At 39.0% G+C, this 20,528-nt stretch overlaps 1 protein-coding gene across 1 annotated transcript in view; it reads left to right on the top strand.

Moving 5' to 3' along the window:
• The window catches only part of cacna1ea (calcium channel, voltage-dependent, R type, alpha 1E subunit a), a 191,879-nt gene that overhangs the window by 118,075 nt on the left and 53,276 nt on the right, over positions 1 to 20,528 (top strand). Inside the window, exons 10-16 of the mRNA XM_066692001.1 lie at positions 8,289 to 8,384; positions 9,596 to 9,805; positions 10,194 to 10,306; positions 12,564 to 12,676; positions 17,370 to 17,501; positions 18,621 to 18,690; positions 19,325 to 19,442. Coding sequence (XP_066548098.1) covers positions 8,289 to 8,384; positions 9,596 to 9,805; positions 10,194 to 10,306; positions 12,564 to 12,676; positions 17,370 to 17,501; positions 18,621 to 18,690; positions 19,325 to 19,442 — 852 coding nt within the window. The remainder of the gene's footprint in view (positions 1 to 8,288; positions 8,385 to 9,595; positions 9,806 to 10,193; positions 10,307 to 12,563; positions 12,677 to 17,369; positions 17,502 to 18,620; positions 18,691 to 19,324; positions 19,443 to 20,528) is intronic.

Below are 20,528 nucleotides of genomic sequence, written 5' to 3'. Positions count from 1 at the left end.
ATGTACTAAACCTTTGCGTGGTTTATACTAGATCTGTTTTGCGTAAATATTTGGTCTTTCCGGTTACACCATTGATTAATATTTAATTCTGGGGTGGAGAGTGTGTAAATGAGATGTTCTGCTTATTAATATGAGATGTGCTAAAGCTGCCAGGCTAAAAGACACTTACAATTGTGTCAGTTAGTTAAGAACTGTGGAAAGCATGTTGCCATCAGCAATCCTTTCAAAGGAAATGTGGTAAAAACACATAATTACCTTACCAAGATCAATAAATCAAATCAGGAACAGGTACTCGCCAGCCACACAATTATTGAGCTACTGGATGGAAAGATGACAATGCTATCCCTGCAATGGGGAGACTATTATCCACCCTGTGTTTCTTCGTAAGCTCCGTGGTGCTCAGGACCAGCCTGGAGTTGTGTGGTCCGCCATGTACATCAGATGTACAAAATCCAGCTGCCCTATTTATTTCCTGATGTCATGAAGCTTACACAATGCTTCTCACACACGGATGGGGTCAAGTATATAAATCGGTATTGTCTGATTGTCTTCATTAACATATTTTCATTTCAAATAAAAAATTATGACATATATTTACGCTGTGACTGGCCTTTATTAGTACATCTAACCCCTAGTGTCTTGAAGTTTTTACTTCAAGCTGCCAATTATTTATTTCATTTTTCAAGGCAAATATTATCTTTAGGCACTGATTGAAAACATCTACTAACCCGTATTCACTGGATCCACTGGCATCCTAGGGCCTAAAGCTATAGCCATATTTCTTTATGTGAAGGATGTTATATTTCCTGTATGTTTGATTGTTTGGGTTAATATTGACAGGTAAAGGAAAAACGGCAATTAATGTATATTGAAAGACAAGATACATTTATTTCTGTTTGTTTATTAAGAACTACACTATACAGGTCCACAATCCCATATCCACAATTTCACGGTCTGAAAAGCTCTGAAAACTGAGGCATTGCTAGTATTTGATGGCATTGGGGGATTAGCCGGGAGTCCCATTCCAATTAGGGAAAAAAAAAAGATTTTCAACAACTAAATGCATCAATCTGGTGCACTTTTTTACACCTATCAGCCACCATACAAGAACATTGTTTTAACAGTGAATTAAGTTCTGTGACAGTAACTGCTGAGATGCCTAGACTGCATACACTATTGTAGACTATTGTACTGTTAAACAATCATGTTATTGTATTGCTTCATTGTAACACAAAACATTTTATGAAAAATAGGTCCTGACAGGGTAATGTAATGATCCCGTAATGGGCCATGATGATGGAAAATACAAGATATGCAAGTAGGGTGTAAACATTTTGACACTATGGCATATTGTCAACACACCATATCATATGCCCCACTCAACCGCTTGCAAGAGGGGCAAAAACGACTCAAAATTATGTATCATAATAACTAACTAACCACAAAGTTCAGAAAAACAACCATATAACCTAACCTACTGTATAATACGCAGCATCATGATATGATAGATTCAGCTGACCAATCCGATTGTAGAAAAACTTTGGGGAAACTCCAAAACAGTCAACTAAGGAGGTGTCTCTCCTGTCACTCCTGCTGTTATATTATTGCATGTATCCAACTAATGACTCCAGCAAAGAGGGCGAGTGTGCGAGAGCTAGAGGGAGGGAGAGCTGCGTTGCGCAGTGCGCAGCCTTTTGATAGCCAACCGACAATGGAAAAAATATATAATACATTTATAATCAAAAAGATCTGGGGCTGAATAGAATAGATAAAGAGCTTTAACCGTGATTGTCCACTCCTAGCGACGCCTCTGGTGTGTGCTGTTAGTTGTTTCTCAGCGCTCCTAGCAGTCACATGTGCCTCTTTTATTTTTATTTTTTAAGTTTTATTGAACATTTACTGCAAAAAATATTAATGTGTTTGCATACAGGGTTCTGCCACAGACTGTGATGGGGTGTTACCATATTATACAGTACATACACTGCACTACCTTTCTGAAATCCAAATAATTCAGAATACCGAAACACATCTGACCCCAAGGGTTTCACATAAGGGATTGTGAACCTGTATTTATATTCAGTTCATCTCAACATAGAAAATGTATACATATCCTTTGTATGGTGCTTTTTGTTCTTGTTTTCTTATGCACTCTAATTTATAATCACTAAAATCATTTAGGTGTATTTAATGAGAAACAAAAACTTCTGTATTTTCTCTTGCACTTCCTGTCACCTCAAGCAGCCACAAAAAGAAAATAAAAGCCATTAAAAATCTGTTTGCTTTATGGTACAAGAGATATGATAAGAACTGAGCGAATGGATTGCAATCCAGTTAATCATCGGCTAGTTTATACAGCTCGGCTATATTGGAAAATGGGAAATAAGAGATTTCTCTCGGTGGTGCCATTGTCTCTGCCCTGCCATGTTCAATAACTCATTGAAACACAGTGCGTCTCCAGTAAACATCAATCTCCACACAAGCTGCCTCACACCGAGCCACCACAGCCAGATACACTCGGATCACCTAAGATGGTAAAGTTAGATGTGCCAGTGAGGACCAGTTTTGGAACCTATTACATAGTCATAACATTTTTTCCCTTCATCTTGATTTACTTCTCTTCTGTCTGCCATATTTATTTTGTTCCATGATGAAACCCAGCACACCTGCTTAAATCATGTACACCTCGTACAAATCTTCCATACTCTTGGGTTAGCCTTTGGTCTTCAGTCTACATGAGAAAACTCTTCACAGAGTGTGTCACTGCTGCTGAGGATTACGACAAATGGGAAGGGGGCTGGGAGAATGTATCTTGCCTGCTCTCTGCCTACAAGAACTGAACACATCCAGCATCCATTAGCCTTTGCTAGCTGTATAAGATATACCAGGCATGAGACAAAAAATAATCATGCGTAAAGAAATATGCTTTGAAAACATCATGTTGACTTATATTATCTGTTTGCTGGTTTATGCCTTATGACTCACCTTCAAATTGATCAAAACTAAACAGTATTTAAAGGCATTGAAATGATTATAGCATAAACCAGCCAGAATATATGAAGAGCAGTACTTTCTCCACCATCGACTGCAGTAATGCATTTCACTTAAGGATCATGACATTGCAATGGCTTTATTCCTTTCTGAAAGTAGGACTATAATTGGAGTCGAACTTGATCAATGTGGTAGTTATGAAAAATACAGATGATCACTTATGTTCCTTGTTTTTCAATCTCAGGCTCTCCTCTGCTTTTGCAAGCGCATTATGGTTCAATTGAGAAGTGCTCTTAGTCATTATATTATATTATACCAACACCTCTGTTATCTGTGGCAAAGTCATCCATCTTTTGCTGCTACCAGGCCTTTCTGCTACTGCTTCCTGTCACATAAGTCTTACGCAAATATCTCTGATGCAAAGCAGACTGCAAATTCACTTTTTGGCAGAAAGAGAGAGGACAGACAGTAATACAGATGACACTTAATGAAAGTCCACACCAGTTCTAGCTAGCTGTCCATTTAAATTCCAAACTGAATCTAGACATATCAAAAGGAAAGCATTCATAATAAATAATACAATTTTCAATAGAATTGTAATGGAGAAAGTCAGATGAGGAAATAATCGCAAAATGCCCAGAATGGCCTGTTTCAGATTGAACAGTATTTGAACTTTTCAGTTCTTACTAGTATGTGATAAATTGTTACTGTATTTGTAGCCTGCCAGGGCCTGTTCTATGAGAGGGTCTACTTATACACTTTGTATATTGTGTTAGGTCCACAATGTTAGAGGGTGTCTATCTGTATAACTGATATGTACACAGCATTATCTGGCTGCACATGTTTATGGATGGTTAGCAAGGGGCCAAGGGCAGGATAGACAATTGAAGGGCTAAAACACTGGGTGCACCCAGGTTCCTCTGGGTGTATTGGGTTAGGGTTAGGGTTAGCTGTTGAATTAAGTGTGTTCAAATATACTAGGGGACTTGAGTGCAAACTTTCTATGTACTTGACCGGGCTGGTAATATATTTCAATAATTCCTAATGAATTAATGTTGGATTCCCAGAGGAACACCACCGGCATATCTCATGCTTTTCCTCTGAGTTCTGCTGCTGATCACATGTCAACCCCAACCCCATTATGTAAACCCATCCTTAACCCTAATCTTCACTGTTATTGGTGTGATCGACATTAGAATCCAGAGGAAGTGCATGGATATCCGGTTGCCCATTGGGAGCTTTAGGCCATTATTTGTCAGAGGGCACAATGTCTGTGGCATTTCCACGTTCGTTGTGCAACTCTTGAGCAAGGGCAAGCTTTGGGCGTGCTCTTTGATCAGGTGTACTTGCATCGTTTGTTCCAAGTAGACAGTTATCAGGATGCTCAGCATATTGTAGACTAGCTCATCATCAGTGTGAGATCTTGCTCCATATCGTGTCACCTAGCTTCCATATCACAAGGGCACAGACTTGAGTACAGCAGCTTCTATGCAGGTGAAGAACACCTCGTTCCTCCTGGTGACTGACCTCAACTGTCATCCCGGGGATTCCCTGGCCTTCCTCCAAGTTCTTTGTTCCAGGCTGGTCTACAGAGCAGTAGAAAGTGCAGCCAGCCATCTGTGAGTCCTTGGGCCCAGGCTCTGCAGGAATGCCCTTCTCTCTTCATGGCACTGATGCCAGCGTGGAAATCCATACCAAAGAAAATATCCAATAGCAAGACAGCTTGAAGGTCACAGAATCATTGCTGACCTCAGCTGGAGGCCTCTCCTAACTCTGCACAATGTATATTGAGCTGGCAAAGTTATGATTTGCGAGAAAAGGGCAGATTTTTCTCTAAGAAACGTTTGCAGTAACTCACAGTAAATAACACCTCGTCTCTTACAGAGCTTGGATTTGTATATATGATTTCATCAAGGACTGTTGGGATGCTTGCCTTTGAGTTTTCACTCATATGCTTTCCCAGAGGGCTTGGCTTGAAAGTCTGTATGGCTAAGCTTTTGATCTGCCAGCCAAAAAAAGGTCATTTGCTTTGGGCATTTGTAATAATTGGATAATAATCATATTATTATATTTTTTTCTGACTTTTCCTTTCGCAGTTCTGCTTCAGTAACATTCTCTTGTTCATATATACTGTATATATATTTGTGTGTGTGAATATGTACACACATTTGATCCTATAAACTGAAGCATGTCATTTTCTTTTTTTTTTTTTTCCCAAACATACCAACAACATTTTTATTGAATGTTGATTGACAGCTCCCGACATGCTGCCTGAACGGAATACGGATGGTAACCATGGTAAAGAACAACTTCTAATCTCCAATTTTCTCGCGGCATCCCCCCTTTAAACCACTCCACTAAATTAAAGTCAATATTGAATTGCCATGTTTCACATATCTATATATAGAAAGAGGAGCACACATATGCTTTCTTAGCTGTGTGATGGTATTTGTAAAGAATGGCCCCATGTGGATGTAATGTACAGCTGTTCCAGTGGAATAAATATTAAGTAATTGCTTTGATTAAGGAGTGCACTGGGGTTGCCTTGGAAACAGTAACAGTGGAGATAAAGCTGGGATTACTGGTGCTCTCCTGGCTTTTCCTTTTTATACATCGGTTAGTTTGTTTATTCCATCAGTTATGTATTTATTTAGTTGCGTATCTATATAAGGGAACCAAGCTACATATGTATAATGACATGTGCAAAAACAAAAAGTACACTTAATTTACAATTGCAGTTGACATTGCTAATGTAACAAACACCCCAGTGGCTTCCTGTCTCGCCGAGCCGATTCGCAGCAGCAATTTAGGAAAAGGAGATGAGAGAGACAGCGTCAGCCTTGCTTTCTAATTTCCAGTGTTATGTTTTCAATTTTCTGTTGTGGTTCGAAGGAAAGACATACAGAATATTTTGACATATTACAGCCCGGTTCTCCACATAAAGCTTGCCAAAGGAATGTGTTCAGTGCTTCCTTAGTGGTTGTAACCAGAGTGTTTTCCCTTTTCACACGAGATGTGTTCCAGAGAGGCAGACAAAGCTTCACACAAAACTGTGTATTTTAACAATTTTTCATATAAGTTTACTTCTGGTGGAATTTGGCGTGCTGTGGTTTAATTCAGTAATACATCAACAAGAATTAAGTGTCACAGTTTAATGAGAAATAAGTGCTGTTGTGAAAATGATAACTTTAGTTTGTATTATACTGGACCCACATATCGACCACCTGTTGTGAGGAGATATTTCTAAGAGGCTCCTTATTGCTCCCAAAGGTTATTTATTAATAAATAATTAGCAATACCTTTCATGAAAATATGTAAATCTGTCCACTGATCCATAATTGTGCATTTGATTTGCTACCAAGAGTGAGTATGTTTGTGCAACTGAATGGACAACTACTTTAAAATAAATTGTATAATCTTGCATGTGTACATGATATAATATAAAATGTTAGTGTTCCACAAGTATTTCTTAAGTTTATACACACACATATATAGTAATATGTTACGTGTATATGTTAAGGTTTTGTAAATCTTATCTATTTGTTCCTGGTTTAGCACTGACCTAAAACACCAGGGCTGTGTTGCACCAGCTATGCTTATGTCCGTCGGTTGAATTCACTCATTACGCCAATACTAATTATTTAAATGTTATTGGTTAGTTTATAACTACTTGGTCACTAGTTTCCATTGCACCAGTGCTTCTTACAGTTGCTCCAAAGAACATAGTTAGTTTATCATAAGTAAGAAAGGAAATTACGTGTTTGTTTTATAGAAGCTGCTAATCAACAGTGAGGATGTTGACATCAAAATTAAGGGGATGAAAACATTTTTGAAGAAATGCTTTGTGGCAATTGCTTACTTAAGATATATTATTTCAACAATATAAAGATATGTCTGTGTGTTTGTGTATCAAAGGCATGTAATTAATTGTAATTTATTATATTTATTATACTTTGTTATACTTTTTTATGTTTTATGTTAATAAAGAACCTAAATATATGAATAAAGTCAAAGTTTGTTTTGCATTTTAGGACATTTGCTTTATGTGAATGTATCCACCACACTGAAATATGACTTTAAACTACAGTTAGAACAAACCTGGTATTGATCCTGTGCTCTTAGAAAACAGCATCATTTCATGGGGGAAATATTAGCATGTTTGCAAAATCTGACAAAAATTAACTGTTACTTTTTCAGGTTACTTGCTTTTTCAAGTTTTGTGTGAAAAGAAAATACGCAATTTAATTGTATTTAGTTTTCTAAACAAAACTGGAAAACAATCCTGTATCACTTTACTGCCATTCAGCCACATTACAAATCAAGTCAAATTAAATGTCTAATGAGTTTAATGATTATTTAAATTTGTGTGTGTGTATATATGACTACAGCTCCTGAAATATCTGATTTACATGATTAGATGAGTGCTGTCGAAAGCAGTAAATGTTTTAATTAATTATATTAGCCTGTAAAGCAAATAAACACATTGAGACACTCCCTCTATCTTTACAAGACTGCTCTCAAGTCTCTCAACATATTACGTTTTTTTGTGTGGGCTTCATTATGAGGGTTACCTGGTTTCAAACATGAATAAATGCAGGCAGATAACGGTTTCCATTTGTTTTACCATTTAAAAGATAAATAGATCAATATTTTGCAAAAGAACAACAATTTACTAGTTTCTCTGTTTGTGACAGGGCCAAGAAAATAAATCTTAAAAGTGGAGAATCCCAAGTGTTTTTCAGGATGTCTACTCTTGCCTTTGTGTTCATAGCAATCTTCTACAAACAGTTTATACCTTTTTGAAGGTATGCCTAAGTTCTAAGTAACAACTTAGAGTCTTTAGAGTTAAAGTCTTCCATTATATTGCCGTGAAAATGTATTAATGCATGAAATCAAAGTTCGAAAAGACTTACAGTGTATCTGAACTACGTTAGTACATCTGGTGCAGCCCAGCCCAGGTCCACCTCACACCCATACTGAGAATAGCTAGATTACACTTTTTGTTGCATTTTAACTCTAAAGTAGGTCTTTATTTCTCATGGGCATAGTTGAGCATGGACAGGGTGTTTTCATTTAAAGCACGAGAGTAACAGAGCCCAGTCATGTTGAGTGGGACCATGAGGTCATGAGAGTGTGGTCCATGTTGTGATGCAGGGATGTATGTTTTTAACTTTATTGGCTGAGTTAGGTGCAGAGAGGTGCTGTTTTATGACACAAAGATACTTGTTGTGTTAATCACACATTTCAATAGGCTGTGAATTCATCTGCACTCCCCCCCCCCCCCCCCCCCCTCTTCTTAGTGCTTAGAAGAGCAACTATCAAAAAAAGCCGTATGGGCCTGGACACCATGCGCCGGGAGCCCAGTGAAGATCAATACGCTGACATATCTTCTGTGGGTGAGTGTGAACATGTCTGTTTGTTTGTTGTACATTGGAATAGCTTACATTTCACCCCCTACTCTAACATGACAAACTCCAAGGGTGTCCAGCACTGGTCCCAGAGAGACCCAATCCAGTTAATCCACTTCCATCACCAGTTTCTAACCACTAAGATCATATGGAGTTTGAGTAATGAAGCCAGTCTGTTAATCTGTTAGGTTATATCTGGTCCTGAGGACTGAATGGGTGTTCAGCTGTTCATTCAAAATGTTCTCTGAATGACTGAATTGAACAAAACACCCACTTGATTGATCACAATGCAGTCTCTGTACACTGATGATGTTATATTGATGTTATAAAACCCACTGTATTGGGGTTCTCAAGGACAAGAGCTGATAATCCCCCACATACACTGTTCTACCGATTTAATCATTTTGCTTTGGTGGGTGTTCGAAGGTAAAGTTATAATCCTTCTTTTCTGTTTGGCAGGAAGTTGTTTACTGCAATGGCCATTGAGTGCTTTTCTTTTGTCCTTTCTGTTATACTCCCATACTCCCATACCTACCAGATCCAACTGTACATACATTCAATCACAGCATATTGAATTATTCAGTGAAACCAAGTTGAAAATGCAACGTGCTTGGTCTTAGTTTAGCTGTGAGACTCAGTCATAATGTCATTTGGCACTGTTGTCATGGTTTTATGAAAAGACCTTTGCTTATATCCTGTTTTCACATTTGTTTTTTGTCAGTCAAGAGACAGACAGAAGGAAATGTAATGATTATAATGGGTGAAGAGGAGGTCTAAACGATTTGCATTCCCCATGTGGAAAGCTGTTTGTGAAATACACTGCAGGCGACGCATGCTTGATGTCTGCATCTCTCTTGGGCTTTGGAAGGGAGTTAAAGGCCACAAAAACAAAACAAAAACACACTTTGAAAGTCTTTTCAAATAAAAAAACATTTTCTCTGCAAAGAATGACACAACCATTTTCCAGAAATTCATGAATGGAAGCAATTTAAAAGTGTGTGATCGACTGTTTTGTCGAGTGCTTTCAGCAGTAGAGCAAAGTAAAGCCACCTCGAGGACACACATGTAAAAAACGTTATGGCATATGGCTCCATATTGTGGGTGTAAATCTTATTTTTTTACCCTCAGTTCAACTTCTCACCAAGTCTCTCTCCCTCTCTCTCTCTCTCTCTCTGTGTCTTGTACATCTGTGTCTGCAGGTATTCCTCTAGCCAGGGCCAGCATTAAGAGTGCCAAGTTCGGTGGGGCATCCTACTTCCGCCGGAAGGAACGTATGCTTCGCATCTCCATCCGCCGCATGGTGAAGACGCACACTTTCTACTGGACGGTCCTGAGCCTGGTGGCGCTGAACACGCTTTGTGTGGCCATCGTGCACCACAACCAGCCCGAGTGGCTGTCCACCTTCCTGTGTAAGTCAGGGAGACTCAGGGCCGCCCGCACTCACCAGCCTTATGAAAGCCTACCAGCATTCATATTTAATTCACGAGGGATTATGGTACCTTATTGTAAAGTGTTACCTTTTTTTCCTTTTCAATTTAGTACCTGTTGCTTCCCTCCTCAGCTTTAAAGTTGTCCATGTTGTAAAACAATATGAATAATCACACAGGGAAATCAACTGCATAATTGAAAACGCCATCAAATATCCATTGCTGTTACATAAGGAGGATCAGGGATTCATTTTTGATTTGAAAGAGGAGATTAAAAACAGCATATCTAGTGAGGTGGTGTTCAGACTCAAATGCTGATTCCAGTACTGTAGTGTTGATAATGTTGATCTTTGTATTTGTTTTTTTGCAGACTATGCAGAATTCCTTTTTCTGGGTCTTTTTCTCACCGAGATGTTTTTAAAAATGTATGGCCTGGGACCCAGACTCTACTTCCACTCATCTTTCAACTGCTTTGACTGCGGAGTGAGTTCATTCATTTCTCTTTTTTCCTCATGTGTGTCTTTGTTTTACAAGCTGTGACTGACAGGACACCGTAAGGGGAGGGCTGAAAAAGGGAAGGGCTGGACGAAACTGAAGTACATTCGGGAAGTTGTCGGATTAGTCTTTTTTGTCAGCTTTAACTTCATTTGAGAGGAAGAGCCCCCTTTTCTCACCTGATTTACCATGCAAACGCAAGACCTGTCTATTAGTTTTATAATGCTACAATATCTAGTACTTAATTAAACACTGCATATGTACTTATATAACACTTACTCTGTTTTTATTTTATCTTTTTTGCTCCACACATTGTAAAACCGCATTTCTCAATTAGCTGTTATTTCAGAAGCACCATATATATCCTTTTGATTGTTAGTATAACAATTAGCAGAAACTCATGCATTAACTAAGTACTGTAATATTAGTGGTAACCGCAATTCTTATATACACAAGTGCTGACAATGTATGAGTAGCTAAAGAGTGGTTTGGATAGCAGACACTTCAGAGAAAACTCGAATTCGTGAAGGCAGGTGTCATCCAGTCCTGGCGCTGTTTTTATGTAGGACTACACTTTAAGGCCTGTTAGCTCTTACCTTTACGACACACAAGCAACAGCCTGTATTAATGATGGTAACAGTCACATTTAAAAGCCTGCCTTGTGTGTTGTGTCGCTGTTGGCTTTCTTGACATCTTAACTGTCACAAATAACAGTATAACTTGGAAACACGACGGTAGTTAATTTATGCATAGAAATAGCAAAATAGTTGCTGCCTTTTTGCTGTCTTATCTAGTATTTCCATATCACCACACTAGGAATAAGCAATAATGGCCTTGTTATATAAATCCAAAGTAGAGTTAAACTGCGCATATATATATATATATATATATATATATATATATATATATACATACACACACATATATATATATATATATATATATATATATATATATATATATATATATATATTGTGGCAGTGTGAGAGGCAAGGCTGGGGTCAGGGCGGGTCTTTCAGTGGAGGAGAATACAAAACCTCTCCTCCAAGACTCCAAACTCCAGAAGCCAGCAGGGCTCCTGATGGCCATAGCCCCGCCCACCACTTCCCCTATAAAAGGAAGCAGGAAGCAAACCACTGTGTGCATGCTTGGCTGGGGTAGCAAGATGCACAGTGGGGGAAAAAAAAGTATTTGATCCCCTGCTGATTTTGTACATTTGCCCACTGACAAAGAAATTATCAGTCTATAATTTTAATGGTAGGTGTATTTTAACACTGAGAGACAGAATAACAACAAAAAAATCCAAAATGCCATGGTGGAGAGTTTGGAATCTGATTGATTGATTGCTTCTGTGGACAGGTGTCTTTTATACAGGTAACGAGTTGAGATTAGGAGAGTCCCTTTAAGAGAGTGCTCCTAATCTCAGCTCGTTACCTGTATAAAAGACACCTGGGAGCCAGAAATCTTGCTGATTGATAGGGGATCAAATACTTGTTTCCCTCATTAACATGCAAATCAATGTATAACTTTTTTGAAATGCGTTTTTTTTTTTTTTTTTTGCTGTTATTCTGTCTCTCACTGTTAAAATACACCTACCATTAAAATTATAGACTGATCATTTCTATGTCAGTGGGCAAACGTACAAAATCAGCATGGGATCAAATACTTTTTTCCCTCACTGTATATATATATGTATAATATATATAATGTATTTGAAAAAACTTTTCAATTTAACTGTCCCTTTCCTATAAAGTGATATTTCCTTTCCATGATAATAAATATATAAAAATATATATCATTTAAATAATAAATATATAATTATTTTCTTAGCCAATGTTTATTGAAGAGAACTCTATGTCTACTTTCACTACCTTAACTAGAAACACGGTTGTCATAGACTGACATAGATTAGGGTCTGATCTAGTGAATGAAGGACCCAAAGAACCCAAGTGGAAATTAAAGGGGGTGCTCTTAGGAGGCACTTCATCATGCAAAGGCTTGTGGGAGTCTGGAAGGGCCACTTTGCTGGAGCAACACACCTGGGCTCCTGCAAGAAATACACAGAAGACATCAGATCAATATGCTATCAGCAACAAAAAGATTGGTCTTCTTCAGTTTGTCACCTTTCTTATTCCCTAGTGGTTCCTAAGCACTGGTGAATGTATATCTTGACCGGCCCAGGTGGGGAAGAAGTTTGGAAACCGCTGCCCTACTGAACACATCTGTGGCTGTGACTGTTTTACAGGTGATTGTCGGCAGCATCTTTGAAGTGGTGTGGGGCTTCTTCCGTCCTGGCATGTCCTTCGGCATCAGCGTCCTGAGGGCTCTGAGGCTGCTGAGGATATTCAAGATCACCAAGTAAGTGCAGGCTGCTGCGTGGTGTTAAAAGAGTGTGTCACAGCGAAGAGCGTGGCTGTGGGCCCCACAGTATGGAAAGCACTGGTTGTCATGTGCGGTATGTCATCACCAACTGTGACGAGGATTCCCCCTGGGGGTGCACCACTAAAAAAATGTGTGACTGGCCATTAACAAAAAATATAAAACCCAATTAAACAATAATCCATAGATCAAACAAAACCCATTTTACTAACTAATAAAACAAATATTTAAATAATCCCTTCTTTTACCATCTGTGACACTTATGACGCTGTTTAGCCATATTTCTTTAGCACACATTCAGTGTGAAGAATATCAGAATAATCTGTTGCATAAAATGTAGTTGTGTTAGATGTAGGAGCAGCAGTATTTCCCCATCCTGTTTCAGTTTGCCAGTTTCAGCTGGTTTCCAGTGAAATGCTCCAGCTGTTCGCGTGACCGTACTGCCCCCCTGTGCACACACGCCTCCCCTGTTTTGCATGTTGCCGAGAAGATCTATGGTGTTTGCTCTGGCCATCCATGAGTCATGTCCTGAACTGCTATCATATTCATCTTGGGCCTCTTGAAAAAGCTGGGCCAGAGGCTGTGTTCGGTGAGCACGGACACCATGGAGCTTCTCAGAAGGGGGATGTATTGAAGGGAGTCAACGAGGGCAATTCTAAAATAATAAAGCTACACTGACTCATCATGATCTTTTTATTGCCCCTTCATGTAAAAATAATGTTTTTCTACTGTTCAGAGATCAAGAGGAACATGTACACAGTGTCTGTACCCTGTTGTTGCTGACTATATTGCAGTGTGGATACAAGCACTCTCTTCCTTAGTGTATTAGACTCTATTTAGATGGCATACTCATCACTCCGACTGACAACCAATTCATCTGAATTAGAAATTCTAACCTTACTTTCCAGTGGCTAATGTAATGACACTAACAATTTTAAAGAGATGGTAGCCACCATTTACCCCCAAATCTGACATAATCTGTGTGTAGAGCTGTGATAAACCATTAGCAGACAACCCTAAACTGAACTTTCATCAAGTTTGCTGTTCAATAATGCAGCACAATCCTTTTTTTCAGTCTTATCTGTTTTATTTTACTGTTCCATTTATTTTCACATTTTGCCACATGTGAGATAGCAATTGTGGGTCTACGCTCTTAAGGGAATAATTTGATTCTGTTGGCAGAATGAACACAGGCCTGAATCCCCCAAAACAGGAGCTTCACCAGAAGACTTTTCAGGGTCTCAGACTTGCTAGCTGAATCAATTTTACACTTGGCATTGCTGTTAGTCTTATCTCTAAACTACTCATTGTTACAGTACAAGGGATTTCCACTCTAGCACTCTCAACAATAAACCTTGGGGGAGAACTGAGAGAGGGAGAGAGAGAGAGAGAATAGATTAAACAGAAGCATGATCGTATCAATGTGTTACTTGAAAGCTGTTTGCCAAGGTGTCTGCAATGTTCTGCTCCTAATTCAATTAGCAACTTTTCTTTTTTTCTTTTGTAATCTACAGTGTTGCAGTTATTAGACGATGCCCAATACACATTGAAGGCAAAAAACGCTGATGTTCAGTACCCTGTCCTTTATCTAGTCTTTGCTCATTGTTTGTGTGTCAGTGTGGTTTACTTTTTCAGGGCCATTTGTTTTTAACAGATAGCTCACAACTTGAGTGACAAGGAAGGTGAAAATACTGAGTAAGAAAAAGCAAACAAATCGGCTGCACATGAAGTTCTGACAATTGAATGTGAAGTTTCCATTTCTTGCTTTGTAAACTGTCAGTATATAACACAATGTAGCAGGTGAAGCTTATTCACAATCAATCAATATTTTAGCACAGATAGTTGAACAGTAAATTGCTTGATTCACATCCCAACAAACATAGTCTTAGTAGTTATTATGCGTAATAGCAACATCATTGAATGACAGACTCCACTGTCGTTTAGTCTTGCCATATTATTTAAAATAATTGACTTGATGAGGAACCAACCGTCAAATAACATTGGGTCTACTATTGTCCTTTAAATATAAAAGCTTAATAAAACATTGCATTATTGAATTGGCCTTGACTTAGTATGGGGGCTTTCTTAAATTCTTTTGGTTAAATCCAGGCAAGTGCACTTTTTGCTTTGAGCAAATAAGTGAGTAACCATTCTAGATCAGCGGTTCTCAAACTGTGCCCCACGCCGGTCCTCCAGGCTAATGCAAATGAAGGTTGATCCAAACCTTTTGTTTCAGACCTGAGTTCACATTTTACTTATGGTATTTAATTTTAAAATGAGGTGAGGTAATCTACCCTGAGCAATAAAAGCAACATTTTGAGCTTAATGATTTTTCATTAACAATATTCCATTTCTTACCGGCTGGAGTAAATCATCCCCACTTAGCTGAGTCACTCTGTTCAATACAGCCTTGTCACAGTGCAGCACCACGCATCCCATTTGCATGGCAAACAGGAGAGGATGAGGTAAGGGCAGTGCTGGTTTTAGGGTTATATTGGTGGAATGAGATCTAAATGTCCCCAAAATGGACATTTTGGTCACCCAAAGTGGATGTGTTTTGTAGACATGGCTCAGGGCTGGGTGGTCCGTGGAAATGTTTGCATTGACTGAGTGGTCCAGGGTGCAAGATTGAGAAACGCTGAACAAGAGGTGTCCGGAAAGCTCAATTCCTGTATCGATTGTAGCCAGTGCTGTGTGCGGTGGTTTGGTTGGCCACTTCTTGGTGTGCTTGTTACTAGTGCTGCCACCTACTGCGTTTACCAGGAATCAAATGTTGTACTGCAGAAGATAGGAAGTGTCACGCAGATGTTTACTGCCTGTCCATGGCTCCAATTCCTTTAATTTAGGGTGGATATGATGTATTGTTTCTTTTCTCCAGATCGGTAGTGTTCTTCTGTTTGTAAGCAAGAATAATATAAGCATAATTTGAAGTGTGCTTTTCAAATGTAAATCAAACAATTTTACTTGTCCTGTAGGTGTAATATGGAGATGATTTGTCATAGTGATGTTGTGACCTAATGTTTGTTTCCTGCTGATTTTGTACATTTGCCCACTGACAAAGAAATGATCAGTCTATAATTTTAATGGTAGGTGTATTTTAACAGTGAGACAGAATTACAACAACAAAATCCAGAAAAACGCATTTCAAAAAAGTTATACATTGATTTGCATGTTAATGAGGGAAATAAGTATTTGACCCCTTCGACTTAGTACTTGGTGGCAAAACCCTTGTTGGCAATCACAGATGTCAGACGTTTCTTGTAGTTGGCCACCAGGTTTGCACACATCTCAGGAGGGATTTTGTCCCACTCCTCTTTGCAGATCCTCTCCAAGTCATTAAGGTTTCGAGGCTGACGTTTGGCAACTTGAACCTTCAGCTCCCTCCACAGATTTTCTATGGGATTAAGGTCTGGAGACTGGCTAGGCCACTCCAGGACCTTAATGTGCTTCTTCTTGAGCCACTCCTTTGTTGCCTTGGCTGTGTGTTTTGGGTCATTGTCATGCTGGAATACCCATCCACGACCCATTTTCAATGCCCTGGCTGAGGGAAGGAGGTTCTCATCCAAGATTTGACGCTACATGGCCCCGTCCATCGTCCCTTTGATGCGGTGCAGTTGTCCTGTCCCCTTAGCAGAAAAACACCCCCAAAGCATAATGTTTCCACCTCCATGTTTGATGGTGGGGATGGTGTTCTTGGGGTCATTCCTCCTCCTCCAAACACGGCGAGTTGAGTTGATGCCAAAGAGCTCGATTTTGGTCTCATCTGACCACAACACTTTCACCCAGTTCTCCTCTGAATCATTCAGATGTTCATTGGCAAACTTCAGACGGGCCTGTAAATGTGCTTTCTTGAGCAGGGGGACCTTGCGGGCGCTGCAGGATTTCAGTCCTTCACGGTGTAGTGTGTTACCAATTGTTTTCTTGGTGACTATGGTCCCAGCTGCCTTGAGATCATTAACAAGATCCTCCCGTGTAGTTCTGGGCGATTCCTCACCGTTCTCATGATCATTGAAACTCCACGAGGTGAGATCTTGCATGGAGCCCCAGACCGAGGGAGACTAACAGTTATTTTGTGTTTCTTCCATTTGCGAATAATCGCACCAACTGTTGTCACCTTCTCACCAAGCTGCTTGGCGATGGTCTTGTAGCCCATTCCAGCCTTGTGTAGGTCTACAATCTTGTCCCTGACATCCTTGGACAGCTCTTTGGTCTTGGCCATGGTGGAGAGTTTGGAATCTGATTGATTGATTGCTTCTGTGGACAGGTGTCTTTTATACAGGTAACGAGCTGAGATTAGGAGCACTCCCTTTAAGAGAGTGCTCTCCTAATCTCAGCTCGTTACCTGTATAAAAGACACCTGGGAGCCAGAAATCTTGCTGATTGATAGGGGATCAAATACTTATTTCCCTCATTAACATACAAATCAATGTATAACTTTTTTGAAATGCGTTTTTGTTTTGTTGTTATTCTGTCTCTCAGTGTTAAAATACACCTACCATTAAAATTATAGACTGATCATTTCTTTGTCAGTGGGCAAACGTACAAAATCAGCAGGGGATCAAATACTTTTTTCCCTCACTGTATATTGTACATGGCAGGTCAGTGTTTGTAAATCCATGCAAGTGTCTGCTAAATACCTTACTACTGCTAATATGCATATATGTCTGATCAGGTACTGGGCCTCTCTAAGGAACCTGGTGGTGTCCCTGATGAACTCCATGAAGTCTATCATCAGCCTGCTGTTCCTGCTCTTTCTGTTCATCGTGGTTTTTGCGCTCCTGGGCATGCAGCTCTTTGGTGGCAGGTATGGCATCCAAGCAGCTTATTTCTCAGCCCTGGGCCAGGCACAGCAGAGTCTTGCCTCGGGTACGATCCAGTCCCATTCATCCACTGTGAGAATCTTGAAAGTGGTTTCACCAAGTTAATTTGTCAGTACATCAAGGCAATATTACAGCACAGCACTCTGTGTTGAAACGCTTTAGTTTAGGGGTTTGCATGTGTCACTTAAACTGTGTGTCATATCTATATCTGCAGCTCACAATGATATTTTCAGGACGTGTGAACATATGGAACCGATGCACACTGTTAACAGCATAAAGCTCATCATTGGTGGAAGTCAACTAGTACCTTTTTGAAAACATTATAAATATAATTGTATTTCTCTACTTTGCACTCATTCCCCTGATTAAATAAATAATGCTAGTTTGATTGATGCTGGTTTAAATAAGGGTGGTTTCATCCTAATGTTTTTTTTAAGTCAGGAATGTAATAGAGATCAACCAAATTGTTTCATTGGATTTATGTCTCAGCATCATTCAGAGCTGAGGTAAATCATGCTGCAGTTTCAATTCAAGTTTTAAATTATAATTGCAAATAATCTGGGAATTATAGAGCCCGATAATAACCTTTCACAGTATAGTATGGAGGCAAAGCAAGGTTTGTCCAAAAATATGTATAAAAAAAATATCTCAAAAGTTCACTTAATTGTAAAACAAGCACCTGCTTATCATAATAGCCACATAGGATATTGAAGGATACCTGGTAACTTAGAAGCTAAGCTAAGGCTGATGGCACTATAAATAGTGGTGCTAAACTGAGGCCATTTTCAGCAAACTCACTACATTACGTTTGCCTAAGTCCAGGAAAATGTGTTATTCTTCTATCATAGTTACAATGCTGTCAAATGATATATCCAGGTTATGCTACTATTTCTGAAGCTGTCACTGAAATAAGGACATTGTTTAGTGATCTGCAACCTCCTAATTTGGCATTCAGTCACTCAAGGTTAAATGAAAAAGGTATAAAAATCAATATGCCTGAAAACAATTTGAAATGTCTTCAGACTCGTATATGCATCTGTATTTCAGAGAGGTTTGAAATGTGTGCACGGTAATGTTAACTTTGTTTCTTTGCTTCACTGTAGATTCATCTTTGAAGATTATACTCCTGCCAACTTTGACACATTTCCTGCAGCAATTATGACAGTATTCCAGGTTTGGCCAAGCATTTTTTTTTTTTAATTTAATGGGCTTTTGTGCTTTAAACATATACAGGCAACTCCCACACTTACGATCTAATTGGTTCCTGGACAATGTAATTCGAACCCTTATTTCCCATAGGTGGGATTGGGAGGTTGTCAGAGCTATCTCACAATGATGGGGGCGGAGCATGTGCGCTTGTGCTTTAAAGTTTATCTTTGTTGTTGTTCTTTTTGTTGTTGTTGATGTTTTTGCCATTCACACATTTGTTTGGCCAGGCAGGCCACCTGGTCTGAATAACTCTGCATGGAACTCCGGTCGTAAATTAGGGGTTGCCTGTAAGACGATACAATTCGCTTTTTCCCCCTGTTTTCTTCGCAGATGGTCATAATGTTATGGCTGATCGGTGTATATATAAAACAATAATTAAGGGAGGTACATATGTGGAACAAATGTAGCACTGGAATGAACAATATCGTGTAATTTATTTTATGGTCCTAATGCAGAGGTCAAAATCAGAAGTTTCATACACTGCAGAGACTAAAAGGTACCAGAAATGGTTTCCTTTCTCATTAACAGTTCTGTGTGTGTGTGTGTGTGTGTGTGTGTGTGTGTGTGTGTGTGTGTGTGTGTATGTTTGCACACCCAGATACTGACTGGAGAGGACTGGAATGAAGTGATGTATAATGGGATCCGGTCTCAGGGAGGGGTGAAGACGGGCATGTGGTCATCAATATACTTCATCGTGCTCACACTGTTTGGAAACTGTATCCTTTTTCTCCTCAAGCACCACACTGCTGAGGGCACTGCTGTGCAGACCAAACACAGCTGACTGGTGGCTACTTGCTATGGAGGTGATTTTGTATCTTGTACTTTTTAGGTTCCTTGACAAAGTGAAAAAATAGAAGAAGCAACATTGCATTTTGTAGGTTAGGCTACCCTTCCCAATCCTTTTAAGATCTTAAAGAACCTGATCTGCTACTAAACACATACACATTTCCTGGAATTTGTGTGTACTGTTTTCTACCAAGCCACAGACTGGGACAGACCTGGAGCTTTAAGTCACTGCTAAATAAGTAACAAAAACTATTTATACCAGTCTCTAGAGCAATCCATTTATTTCTGTCATCATCAAAGCGTCAGATAACTGTAACTACCCATCACAGCTTTCAGAAAATATATATGATTCTGTTGGGTCAATTCTTAAATGACTCGCATTACTTAATTAACATAATTAACAACTAATGCCTGGGTTCCTCTGCCACGTCTAGCCCTGGACGTGTTCCTGAGCTTTTAATAAAACCTGGCAATTTTTGGAAGTTCATCACCATTGTGGGAGGTCCCAGTGCGACTGCAGGATAGTGTTGTTTCTTTTTAAAAACAGAACAGAAAACAAAAACAGAAAACAAGACGTGGAAAGGACTGTGGCTATTTTATTCTTTCTGCTTTACATGATTGGAGACAGTAATGAATACCCAGGTTTCTGTTAAGAAATATTAGGAAGCACTAAACATGTATAGACAACATTTTATTCAGACAAGCATTATGTTACCGCAAGAAAACTCTTCCATGTGCAACAATAAAGTCGTGCTATTTATTATTTAATTAATTAATAATAATAATAATAATAATAATAATAATAATAATAATAATAATAATAATATTATTGTAATCATCATCAAGATATGTGCTAGTAGATGTGCCTTTTAAATGGTGCAAATTGATTCCCTGAACTTATTACATTTACTACAGATTTGTAACTGCAAACAACATGTTTTTTTTAATTTAGCAGACATTGTATTAAGGGCACACTATTTCTTATTACTTATAATGCTACTTATAATTAACCTTTA

The sequence above is a fragment of the Amia ocellicauda genome, chromosome 19 (genome assembly GCF_036373705.1).
Source record: "Amia ocellicauda isolate fAmiCal2 chromosome 19, fAmiCal2.hap1, whole genome shotgun sequence".
Lineage (NCBI taxonomy): Eukaryota > Metazoa > Chordata > Actinopteri > Amiiformes > Amiidae > Amia > Amia ocellicauda.
Note: the sequence above shows the minus strand (reverse complement) of the source record. Positions and strands in the feature narration are given on the sequence as shown.